This window comes from Urtica dioica, chromosome 8, assembly GCF_054948205.1.
Source record: "Urtica dioica subsp. dioica isolate 48M chromosome 8, U.dioica_male_clone48M_v1_H2, whole genome shotgun sequence".
NCBI classification, from domain to species: domain Eukaryota; kingdom Viridiplantae; phylum Streptophyta; class Magnoliopsida; order Rosales; family Urticaceae; genus Urtica; species Urtica dioica.
In genome coordinates, this window is record NC_142763.1 from 31,962,917 (window position 1) to 31,976,063 (window position 13,147).

The following is a 13,147-nucleotide window of genomic DNA, read 5'->3' on the forward strand; positions in this document are numbered from 1 at the left end:
CCGCCGCCGCCATCGTCCTACGCGGCCCTTCATCACCATAATAATCAATGTAATCGCCGGATCTACTTCGACGTTTACCATAGTCTGAGATTTGGGTTTATGTGGGATGTGATTTGAATTGCATCTCGTTCTTCTATCAACCATTTTTTTAATTTTTTTTTATTTCATTTTCTTATTGTGTACTCTGTAATCTGTAATCTGTATGTAGATAATAATATTATATTTTGTAAAAAGCAATTTAATTCATTCCATTCTACTAATAACCAAACATATTAGTATATATTCAGTCACTCATTCTAATATACTCACCAAACAAAATAATCAAGTTTGTATTTCCATTCCATTCCTTCTTTATTCCATTCTCATTGCCATTGTCATTCTCATTCATATTACATCACTTCAACCAAACATGCCCTTAAGACTATGGTGCTTTTGTATGATAGAATAATAGATTATTATATTTGTCAAACTTCTGTATTTGTATATATTTACTTTTGTATCATCGGTTAATAATGCTATCTCTAAAAAACAACATACTAGAAGTATATATATATATATATATATATATATATATATATATATATATATATATATTTATATTGATATATATATTTATATTGATATGGATATTGATATGGATAAACGAGTCTAACCAATCCGGTACCCAATTTTTATTACTTATGATTCGCAAATTCGTTCAATGTTGAGATAAACAGATCAAACGGACCCACACACTTTTCACTTTAGAAATACGGCCCCTATATATTAATGGTGTTTGAAAATAATATGATCGTCAGTTGATTTATATCTCATGACTTCAATTGAACATCTATCATGATACATAAAATACTTTGTTAATATATACAATTTTAGATATCTATCATTATACATAAATACTTTATTAATATATACAATTTAAATTACATAATAGAAATCTTAATCTATATTTGAACCGATGAAGCAAACGTTCGAAACTGAAAATTTTATTATTAACAATGGGGATAACATGAGTAAAAGTTTCATATGTTTAGTTTAGATTTTAGACGTCAAATTAGACACACACTGTTTCAAAAGAGAGAATTGGGTAAGTTTGGCTTGATGTTACAACAAGTCACACCTACTTTTCTTTTGCTCAGCATAAATATATCTAATGCTTTCAAAATCCATAATTCTTGGTTGAACGGCATTAAATTTCAGTTCAAATTGAATTGTGTAGCACCTATATGTCCAATGAGGATGATGAGTAACAAGATTGTAAAATTACTAGTTAGTAATAAAAAAACCAACAAATGAGTGCTTGGTTAGGAATTGAAGAATATAATAGAAATGAGCGAGCTTATTCCACACAACATAATTGTACTAATGATTAATGAAGAACCGATACTCGTGATGGACAAAGAGTATGAGTACCCAACTCAAGATAAAAAAAAAATAATAATAAATAATAATAATAATAATAATAAATATTTTCCGGTACCGAAGTTTCCTCGCAAAAGCAGTCTTAAATATCCAAAAGGATAAAAAAAAATCATGAAACATGGTGGATTTCTAATCTTTAACATCCTACTTTTGTCTCTTTGAAAACCGAAATTTGTGAAATAAAGGTTGCTTTCGATATGGCTGTATAACTATAGATTTCTTTATTTGATTGGCTGAAAGGTCCTGATACTTTTGTATAGTTTGTTGTTGTATAATGAGTCTGTTATATACATATGACATGATTCATTTCTTTTTCTTTATTTATGATTCATTTCTTTTTCTTTATTTATGATTCATTTTTTTTTTCTTTATTAAAGTTTTGTAGAAAAAAAAAAGTATTTGAGTACTGTCTGTGAATGTGCTAAAAGATTGAGGATTCTAATTTTGAAAACAACATTATAAATGAGCATTGTATAATTATTTTTTTTATATAAAAGAAAACATTGTTAATTAATATTAGAGATCAAATATATTCCATATGTGTCGTTTATGTCTATTAAATGATAAGTACGACATGTTGTTTTTCCTTTATTTGTTTCATTGTATTTTCATTTATTTTCTTTATGTTTTATGGCTATATAAAGAAAGTCATTTACTTGTACTTTTCTCATTCAAGATTGGAATAAACAATTTCACTATCAATCATTCAAGATGAGAGTTAGTTTTTTTTCCCAATTCTCAAATCCAATTTCTATCGATCCTAACCTAGAAATGTAATATGGTATCAGAGCGAAATTCCGTATTCAATTTTCTAAGTTAGAGAAATCCACTTCGTCTTCCCCGATTCCTCGACGATCGGAATAGATCTCCGACGAGAAGCTCGGTGGAATTTCACGAAAGTCGATTTCCTTTTACTTCCGAATATTTCGAATATTCAGTTTCTATTCTTCTCGATTTCAAGTTCTTTTCTTCATCGCTTCATCGACGATAAAAAAAGCTTCATCGACGGAGACGCATCGGAAATTCGGAGCGATTTTTATCAAGATTCATCCCCGGCGATTTCAAACCGTGTCATTCATCAAGAATCTTCTTCCGGCGAGTCCCGCCATGTCAACATTCAAGAGGCTTCTCCGGCGAGTCCCGCCATGTCAAAGCTTCAAGATATATTTCTGGCGAGTCCCGCCGTGCCAATACGATCAAGATTATACTCCGACAAGTTTTGTCGAGTCAAGACCCTTCTCCGACGAGTCCCCGCCGTGTCAAAGCCATCAACAGCTCCTCCGACCTCTCCAGCGCAGCCACGACAATCCATCGCCAATATCAAGATGAGAGCTGCAACAAATATTGGATCTTTGAAAGTGCTGCAACGTTTTCTTCTTCTTCTTCTTCTTCGCGAGACGATTTCGCTCTCGGCTTTGAAGCCGACGAAATCGGAATCGGCAATGGCAAGGAAAAGCCCCATCATCTCCGGCGCTCCACTTCTTCATCTTCTTCTGCCATATCCTCTGATTCCTTCGGTGTTTCCTCTGCTGGAAGCTCGCCATCAGAAGAAGCCTTTCAAAAGGACACTTCAGTGACAATCCTGCCAGCGATTCGCGAAGATGTCGATTGCGTAGGCGATGTGTTTCCCTCTCTACGCAACGCTCTTTCTCGTCGCCAAGTCCGCCGTGGTCCACACCGTCGATTGCAGAAATTGAGTTCCTCTGGTGGATGGACAGCGACGCGATGTTCACGGACATGGCTTTCGAGGTTCTCTATCCCGGCCTCAGCAATGGCGAGAATCAGCTCCGATGGGGCTTCATCCACAAAGTCAAAAGCACTCTTGAATTCTTTGAAGGTCAACCTCCTCTTGGGAATAAAACCGATCGTGTTATGATATGTTATGCACTTGTTTAGAATATGCACTCAATGTGTTCGACAAAATGCCTCTAAGAATTTTTTTTTTCTTCTCAAAACGAGATCGGTTCTTCACAAAGTCAATTCATTTCTTCATTCATACGATCGAGGTCTTCTCCGAGTTGTCTTCTCCGATATCCAACTTCAATCCAAGATGGACTTTCGGAAAAGTTCATCTTGCGGGGGTGTATTAGAGATCAAATATATTCCATATGCGTCGTTTATGTCTATTAAACGATAAGTACGATATATTGTTTTTCTTTTATTTGTTTCATTGTATTTTTTTTAATGTTTTATGACTATATAAAGTCATTTATTTGTACTTTTCTCATTCAAGATAGAAATAAACATTTTCACTCTCAATTATTCAAGATGAAAGTTGGTTTTTTCCCAGTTCTCAAATCCAATTTCTATCATTCATAATCTACAAATGTAATAATTAACAATGATTTCGAAACTGATCTATTAAGCTATAGCTAGCGTTATTATAAAAAGATTTATTAGGGGTTTTTACTCTCCACCTAATAACCCAAATTTTCCAATAATGTTTTATGAAAAGAAAATTTCTTATATTGGTATTTGGTACTAGTTGTCGTTGTATCGTGCGCTATTTATTAAAAATTGAATATTATTGGTCTTTGTTTTTGGAAGCAAAGAAAGGTAAAACGTGGGACCCAAGATTGTAATGCATGCAAGCTACGTGTACAATAAGAGATGACAGCGAGTAGGAAGAGAAGAAAAGAGACCCAAAAGTCCCAAAAAGCCCAACCCAAACCCAAACCCAAACCCAAACCCGAACCCAAAACCAAACAAAATCCAACCAAACACACCTCAGAATCTTAGCCAACACACACACTCACTTTCTAACACAGAGAGAACAAGGAGAGATTAGATTCCAGATTTCGTACTCTCTCTCTCTCTCGCACTCGCTTGGCTACCTTTTCTTTTTAATATTTTATTTATTTTTTTTTATCGGAAGGAAGAGAGAGAAGTTGAGGTAACCGAAAGTCGGAGAACAAGAATCGGAGCGATTGAGTTATTGAAGCGAAAGGCTTTTTCGTTTTCCCTTCTTCGTCACTAGGAATGAATGGCTTTCGTTTCCTTTGCTTTGTCTCCGGTGTCGATCGTCCTGTTCTGACCCTGATCTCGCTCTTTCCTCTCTCCGTGGTAATTTTTTTTTTCTCTCTCTCTCTCTCCTTTTTTTTTCTCGGGTTAATCGATCATCCTGTTCGTCTGTAAATTTTCCTTATGGCGATTGTAGCTTGTGCGATAAAATTCTGCCTGTATACGAGTTTTCTTTTCTTTTTGGTGTTGGATTATTAGTTTATATTATAATTTTCTGTAAATGTGAATGAACTTTAAGGATCGGCTTCGATCCATTACGCTCTTCGTATTCGAAGTTAATTTGCTCACCTGAAACTGCTCGTTTCTTCACAGTAGAAATCTTTTCATTGATAATATCGAATTGGTTTTTAGCAGAATTTGGTCTCATCTTATTTCGTTTTTAACACTTATTTTGCGGCAAATTTGTAACCGTCCGTTTATTTTATCATACGTGTCACTGTTATGCTGTACTCAAATATTTGTTCTTAGTGCATACACGATCGATCAACACACAGCTAATAAATTTGTTATTTGACATGTAATTCAGAACTACTTATAATATTGTACATTGTTACACTTTGGTTTCAATTCAGGTGTGCTCATAAAGGACTTGACACTCGGACCATCGCATTGAATCTTCAGTGTCCCCAAATATATAAGACCCTGATGCAAGGCCATAATAGCAGCTTCGGAAAGGGATCGGAATCAAGCTCCGGCGGCTCCGGTGGAATGAATAATAACCAGCAATCTTCTCTGGTGCCTCCTCCGCCGGAGCGCCGGTGGTCGAGCTACGCCTCCTCCGGCGAGGCGCGAGTGAATGCCGGAAATGGAGAGGCACAGGGCGCCGGAGAAGAGAGCGGGTCGTCTTCGAGAAACCATGCTGTGGGTTCAATGGCAAAGGAAATCCTTTTCCCTCCGAGAGCTATGGTGAGCATAAGAAACGGCAGCGGGGCTAGCTCAAGCCACACCCATCATCATCATCATCATCATCATCAGGGCATGGATTTGAATGAAGGGTATAGCGGGAATATCGGCGACGCTGAGCCGAATCTTTACTTGTCGTCGAGCAGGTTGGAGACAGAGTCGGAATCTGGTACCGCCGTTGCACCGGATACTGATGGAGCTTCGGAGGGAAGCGATGGGAACTCGGGGCCTCATTGTAATTGGGGCTTGTCGTGTAAGAGAAAGTCTTTCGAAGGGACTTCGAGCCACGCTGGAGCGAGTTCGAGCTCTGGCTCTGGCTCCTTTTTGCAGCCCGATAATTACACGTGGAATAATAGTTACGGCCGTGTCAATGCTTCCAACACTTTTAGGTTGTTTGGTTCGGAACCTCAGGACCCGAGAGCAGGGATTTCCGACCCGTTTCCTTCTCTGAACGTTAATCCGGGAACTTCTCTGAGACAAATTGGTGCTGAGCCTAGTTCGTTGTCTCAGCACGAGTCTATTCCGTTCAACATGGCATCGGCAGAGAATGCCAGGCATTTGAGCTTGAGACACCCTCCTCAGTTCAGAAATTCTTTCGAACTGAGACCGCCACAATCATCGGGAAGCGGTCCAGGTCCGATCCAAAACCCGGCCGAGAGGCTGTACAGTCCCAGTTTCTTTGGGACCAATCACACCTCTCCATGGCACGGTACTTCTAGCTCCTCGAGAACAGGCGTCCCGAACTCTTTCCCATTTATAGACAGAGAAGAAACGAGTTTAAGAGGGGCGCCGAGGAACAACAACACGGATCATCCGATATTCGCGCACGATAGTTTGGCACTCGGTAGTATTGGCATTCCTTCATCGGCGAGGGTTCCTTCTAGCTCAAGCAACCATCTCGCGGCAAATCACCCGTGGATTCAGCCTCATGGTTCTTCGTCACAGAACCGGCAGAGAGCGATGGAGCTGGCTCCGTGGTCTCTTTTTTCAACCCTTGATTCCCAGCCTCACGCTGGTCGGGACCCACTTCCCGCCGGTCCTTCTCTGTCACGGGATTCCCCGATCCCGCCGGCTCGGAATAATAATCAGAACCGGCAACAGCCATATCTCAGGTCAAATTTCTTGGCGGATAGGCAAGTTGAAGATGCTCTGAGTGTCTCCAACTCGTTAAGAGCTTTGAACGCCGATGCCGAAGGAAGACGCCGATTGATATCCGAGGTTTGCATCTTCTATCTTTTCTGTTGACAAATACACAACCTGAATTGAAGACTAATTCAAGGTTATTAAATCACTATGCTAACAAAAGTATATACATGTTTGGAATATGGTCTTAAATTTACCTGAATTTTCTGCAGCAAGCTCAGCTGTTGCTTTATAGCTGATGTGGTAGTGTTTTATTTTCTATTATGTACAAATGTGTTACTTTTTTCTCATGTGTCATGAGGAGAATTTCATATTGTTCATCAAAATGAAATCTAGTGTTTGAACCAAGAACCAACAACATGTAGCACTTTTCTCTTCTCTGTTTAGCAGATTCGTCATGTCTTGCATGCGATGCGGAGGGGCGAGAACCTACAAATCGAGGTTTGATACTTATTACTATCACCTATTTATGACTTGAACAATTTTTCATTGTGCTTTTTATGTCGAAGTTAAGGTATCTTCCAACTCTTTTGGGTTTCTTGTGATTGGTATACTTTTAATTTTTTTATGTTGTCACTTTTTGACTATGTAACGCATAACAGCTAAAGCTAATTATTGTTTTAGTTCCAGTGACCAGAAAAATTCTCTCTCGTGTTATTTAGTTACAGGTGGATATAATATTCTGCTAATACTCGTGTGCTATTCGAAGTGATTTATGTTACAAAGCTTCTGTAATAAATTTCAGGATTACATGGTGTTCGACCCGTTCTTGTCTCACGGGATGGCCGAATTGCAGGACCGGCACCGAGACATGCGTCTCGATGTTGATAACATGTCGTATGAGGTACCAAAAAAAAAGAACACACGTGGCGTGGCCCAACATTTCGTTTCTCGTAGATTTCTGTATAAGTGACTCGTCGTCTTTTCGTGGATGATAACCAGGAGCTCTTGGCTCTCGGGGAACGCATTGGAGAGGTAAGCACGGGGCTCAGTGAGGAAGCAATTTCCAGGCTTTTGAAACGTCGAAGACACTGGTCCCTCGCAGCAGCAGCACAGTCCGGCCCCGACCCGGAACCTTGCTGTGTTTGTCAGGTAATGTGTGCATAACAAGATTCAGATGTTTCACCCAAGCTTACTTGAGTGGCCAAATTGAGAAATATCGTAAGATAGTTATGTTGGACAAACTTCCGAGTAAAATAGCAAAAGTTTTACATTTGATAGTAAATTAGCAGTCACTACAGTGTGTTGATTGCATATCCGAAACAGCAAAGTTTGAAGTCAACTTAATTAGTTTCGGTTCGGCATAGTTCTAACAATTCTGAAACCTTGGCTATTTTGCGAACATTAAGTTTGAAACGGCTATATTGCTCAAGCGCCCTGGGGTGGCATTGTGAATAATAACATGAAAATATAAATAATAATAATGAAAAGCCGGCTCTTGTTCAGAGTCTACGCAATGTTGACCAATAATGCTTGCAGGAGGTAAATTCGGTTTAACTGAGCTCGGGTCTGTTTGGTTTTTCCAGGAGGAATATGTGGAAGGGGACGATATCGGGGTGCTGGATTGTGGGCACGACTTCCACACCGAGTGCGTGAAGCAGTGGCTGAAGCACAAGAATCTGTGCCCCATCTGTAAAACCACCGGCTTGCTCACGTGAAATTCCCGAGCCCCTTGCCTTTAAATTTATTTGTGTTATTTGGGTCATCAGAAGGATAATAACATCACATGTCTCGAGTAAGTTATGTATGACCCGAGAGACCTTGCTGGACACCACACAAAGCAAAACATGTGTTGTTCTTTTTTTTTTTATTGGGGAGATTGGGTGGGGAAGGAAGAAGGAATTACACCATTTTTTTTTGTTAGAATGTGGAGATATTAAACAACCATGGCAACATTAATAATACATTGGATTAGAAATCCATTAAACTCTATTGAAGCAAGTTTCTTGCGGATGGTTGGTCCATTTTCTTGGATGATCTCTGAATTTGATGACATCATTGATCTCTAGTCTCTTCTTCTTCTTCCTTTTTTTTTTTTTATTTTTTTTTTTTATTTTTTTTTTTTATAGTTGGGAATTTTAAACGGGTATATAGTATATACTAGTATATAACCCTGTGCGTAAAGCTGCGGAATTATACAAAGAAATAAAAAGAAATAAATATTATGTTCGTATGATATTAAAATGATTACAGTTTTTTTTTTCTTCTAGTTAAAAGTTAAAACTATTATATTGTAATAGGATAAATTACATTATCCTCTCGCCTATATTACTCAACTATATTACTCGTAACATTTTACCTTCTCAAATAAAAAATCGTGCATCACAGAGCCTGAAAATCCTACATTGTAACTAACACATTCTTTGGTCAAATATTTAACAAAAATATTTTAAAAAAAACCGTGGTGAATAATAAATTTACTTTAATACCCTTAAATATATATAAATATATATATATATATATATATATTTTAATTTATGATTTTGTTAACCATATGGTGGACTGAAATCAACTTCAATTTTCCCTAAAACATAAAACGAAAAAATTAGCTTCAGTTTCATAAACCCACTAATCGCAACCGCTCTTCCATCTGATACTTCAGCGGCTCTTCGCCGGAGAGAAGCTCCAGACCAACCACCACAAAAATTGGTCATGTCGAAATAGAGACCGTGCCGTGGATCGCCAAGAGCTTATTGGCCACCGAAGAATCCAATTCAGTCGATACGACATTCTTGCAGTGAAGTAGAGTGCCGAAATGAAGCAAGTCCTCCGAGGAACAAACAGATAAATGAACCTCAGTTTCCTTTTACAGTTGGTTTACCTCATAATCAACATTCAATTTCAATCTTTGAAAATAGAAGAAAAGAGAACAAAACCATTAGTGTGGAAAAAAAAAATCCAAAAAAAAAAGAGATGAGATCTCATCAATTTCATAGCAATATTATACAATTATGTATAGAACCACCACCACAGTCAGAAGATCGGGATCCCAAGCTGACGCACCGCTCCGCCGAAGAATCTTGTCGGGGAAGAGGGGTGAGAAGCTTTCGGCTCCCATGTTCTCAGTGAGATAGTTGGTTCAACTGTGATTGGGGGTTTAATCTCAGCGTGATTCCTCCGGCGTCGGAGACAGAGTCTTCTTGGTCTCCATTGTTGACGTTTCTTATCGAATTCGAAAGCTTTGAGAAATAAACACTTATGCCAAACAAAATTTCCAAAAGGGAAAGACTATGCTAATGCGTGTGGTCAAAGATTCGATTCAATATGATTAAATAAAAATGATATGAAATAGCCAATTCAAACTATGATTTTTGCAAAATAGCGCCATAGTTTCATTAGGTATAGCAAAATAGCCAATTGAGAGTACTACGACTTTTAATCCTGCCTCGATTAATTTTAATCCAGCTTTCATAAAGCTTACATTCTGTCTTTATAGTTCGTTGAGATTAAATTTAATCCAGCCTAGATTAATCTTACTTTGGCTAGTTTGCTTATAGTTGACAAACTATGCTATTTTGCAAAAACTTAAGTTCTATTTGGCTATATAGCCGCTTGACCCTATGATTAAATGAAAGAGAAACACTGATTTATATTACGTATTTGACCAATCCGGATTTGAATCTCCCCTCTCTCGATCCCTCTGTTGATCTGCTCAGCTTTTTTTAGTTTTATTTTATTTTATTGTGATGTGTATGTGTGTATATATATATATATATATATATATATATAATGTAATGTGTGTATATATATATATATATATATATATATTTGTATAGTATAATGTGTTTGCATGTGTATGGCACGAAGCAAATACTACTAACAAAATAAATAAAACTAATTATTTTTTTAATTATAATTACTTCTTTACCCTTGAATCATTTGAGAGTCGTTAATAAAACTTGACAAAATGATGTGTTTATTACAATGTAAGATTTCAGGATCTGTCATGTACAATTTCATATTTCAGGGGTGAATCGTTACCGGTGTCATGTTTAAGGGACAATAATGTAATTTATCCATTTGAATATATATATATATATATATATATATATATATATATATATATATATATATATATATATATGTTATGAACAAACTTAAGAAATAACTTCTTTACCCATCCACATGTATTTATAGTAGAAATTAGGTACATTGGTCAACAAAGAGATAAGGGTAATTAATTATTTACCCCTCTTTTTTTTTTTTTTTTTTTTTACTTTGATTGTTCACACCAATTATACATACCATAGTTCACAACAATATATACTTTATAGATTATGATATTGATACTTTATAGATTATGATATTGATATGACAAATATTTGTGAAGACGAAATTTTGGAATTATGTGTTTATCTAATGGGAAAACAAGAATATATATGTCAAAATTGTCTTATAAATTTATTGATGAATAATATAGTGTAATCATTATTTTAAACACACAAAACACAACAAAATGGCTAAGCAGTGGTATTTGTAAGCTTCATTTAGGTGTAGCAATGACACATGGCTTACATGTAGTAGGCCACGAAAGCAATGAAATACAATATGATTGGTTGTTCATATTAACAGTAAATATTTATTATTACTTATAATATATATATATATATATATATATATATCTTTCGTACTTCATTACTTGATGGTGAATAAGAGCTTAAATATTTTTTTTTTTTCAATTGGGAGTTTTAAATGGGTAAGTTCCGGGAGTTATATGATAATTTAAATATAAAACAATTATTGTATCTTTCAATTTTTCCATTGTATGCATAATTTTTCATTAAATTGCTTCTTTAATAACAATTATTTCATTGGGTCTGTTTGGTGCAGCATTCAAATAGCCCATTTCATTCTAATTGGATTGTTATAAATTGGTCATTCAAAAAGACTATTAAAAATGATAATTGATCCATGGCACAGTGCTCGCCTATAAGCTTTCATATATGTTGTCTAAAACAAATCTTGTCGGGACCAAGTTAATTTTTTTTTTTGAATAATATGGATTTTCCATTAAAATAGGGTAAAAAACCCATCAATACAGGAGAATAACACCTTAGTACATGGATTACCAAGACCTAAGTCGAGATGAATCTAACACTAAATTCCGATAAAAGTACGATATGTGCAAACTTCCTACAATGGGAAGAATTACAAGCACCAATAGAGCACACAAGAGGCTCGATGAAAAACCCAAAGAATGGCGATGGAAAAATCCAACCAAACTTGGTCTGATAACCACGAATAGGGTGGCTCTTCAACCTGCATAGATAAAAACCTAACAGGAAATCCACTACGGGAGATGCGACTACGGCTAATCCGCGTCCAAAACAAGACAAGACAAAACAAGCATAATAAACATTAAAAGGATCCAGACTCCAACCAAGAACCATATAGCTAAACTGAAAACAAAAAGCCAGCCACCAAAACAGTAAGCCAACCACAAAAACCGATCCATACAACCCAGATCTGTGAACCTTCATCACTCCTTGAAGCGCCCCGCGAAACCCCTCCTGGACCCCGCCGCAGAAGTCAGCTTCCTCTTCGACCACCGTCACGATCTCGGGGTTAAACGCGCGCAGCGCCTCCACGAAGGCGTGGGGCGAACGCGCCTCCCTCAGCGCCCCTGCGCAACTCACCGCCAGGGCTTCCCCTTGGCAGATCCCCAGGGCTCGGAGGTTGAGGTCGGAGGCCACGGCGAACTGGAACACTCCCCTGAGCCTGGCGAACTTTTCCATGCGGTGGCCCACCACGATGGTCAGGGCGGCGCCGCCTGCGGTGGGATCTAGCACGGTGAGCCTCATGGCGGGAGCGTCCTCGTCGAGGGAGCGCGTGGCGAGGGCCTCGAGGAGGGTGGGCCACTGGGTACAGAGGGTGGCGCCCAGGTCGAACACGTGGAGGGCGTGGTGGTGGTGGAGGGCCTCGCGAAGGCCGGCGTTGGAGGCCACGTGGCCGAAGGTAGTCCAGGGCGTGGCTTCCTGGGGCTCGAGGACCATAGCGCGCGCGGACTGGAAGGAGCGCGCCTTGTGGGCGGCGGCGGAGAGGGCGCGGAAGCGCGTGGGCCCCCAGGCGGTGGCGCGGCACAGCAGGGCCTGCAGGAAACATGGGCTAAGGGGAAAAACGGATCTGGACCGGCGGTGGCGAGCGGGCTCGACGGCGAAGAAGCGGAGAAACGGCATCCACTGAGAAGGGGATCACGTGGAGAATCGCCATCCCCTCCGAACCGTAGCCGCGACAGTGACGGCGTCCGAGCCCAGAGGGGCGGCGGCGGCGATTCAAAATTAGGGTTTCTTTTTTTTCCCCTGTTCTGTTCCGAAGAGAGAGGTCGGGACCAAGTTAATAGTTGTTATCATATTGCATGCTTTGCATATCCGTTGTCATATTTATTTGTCTTTTGGAAGAAGACTAACGCACCACCAACTTTTGATAAGACAAATGAACAACTGCATTTATAGAATATATGGTGAGTGTTATATGGTAACAGTTAGAAATAAATGTTCACTATTTTTAACGAGTTTAATTCATCTATAGAGCAGAATTTAAATAATGGTGAAAATCTCATTTAAGAGCTTTTTTTTTTAAATGATTTAATGGTTCGAAATTTTCCTCCCAAACAACACACAATCCATTTAAACCATTAGTTTTAATAAAAATGGGCACCATT

General features: G+C 38.4%; 2 protein-coding genes across 3 annotated transcripts; one reads left to right on the forward strand and one right to left on the reverse strand.

Moving 5' to 3' along the window:
- Nucleotides 1-4,162: 4,162 nt before the first annotated feature.
- Nucleotides 4,163-8,491, forward strand: LOC149389239 (E3 ubiquitin-protein ligase MBR2-like). 2 transcript variants are annotated; one of them, XM_089623249.1, is made up of 6 exons: nt 4,163-4,482; nt 5,013-6,561; nt 6,874-6,927; nt 7,232-7,330; nt 7,429-7,578; nt 8,013-8,491. In XM_089623249.1, exons 2-6 carry the CDS (start codon nt 5,086-5,088, stop codon nt 8,142-8,144), a joined length of 1,911 nt encoding a protein of 636 aa, XP_089479375.1. In that variant the 5' UTR covers nt 4,163-4,482; nt 5,013-5,085; the 3' UTR covers nt 8,145-8,491. The 2 variants fall into 2 exon arrangements, with proteins under 2 accessions (XP_089479375.1, XP_089479376.1); XM_089623250.1 differs by having other exon boundaries at nt 6,877-6,927.
- A 1,057-nt stretch (nt 8,492-9,548) lies between these two features.
- LOC149389240 (protein SHORT-ROOT-like) lies at nt 9,549-12,662 on the reverse strand. The gene is made up of 2 exons (XM_089622587.1): nt 11,934-12,662; nt 9,549-9,665 (listed from the first exon to the last, which is right to left on the reverse strand). Exons 1-2 carry the CDS (start codon nt 12,660-12,662, stop codon nt 9,549-9,551), a joined length of 846 nt encoding a protein of 281 aa, XP_089478713.1.
- Between the last annotated feature and the right edge of the window lie 485 nt (nt 12,663-13,147).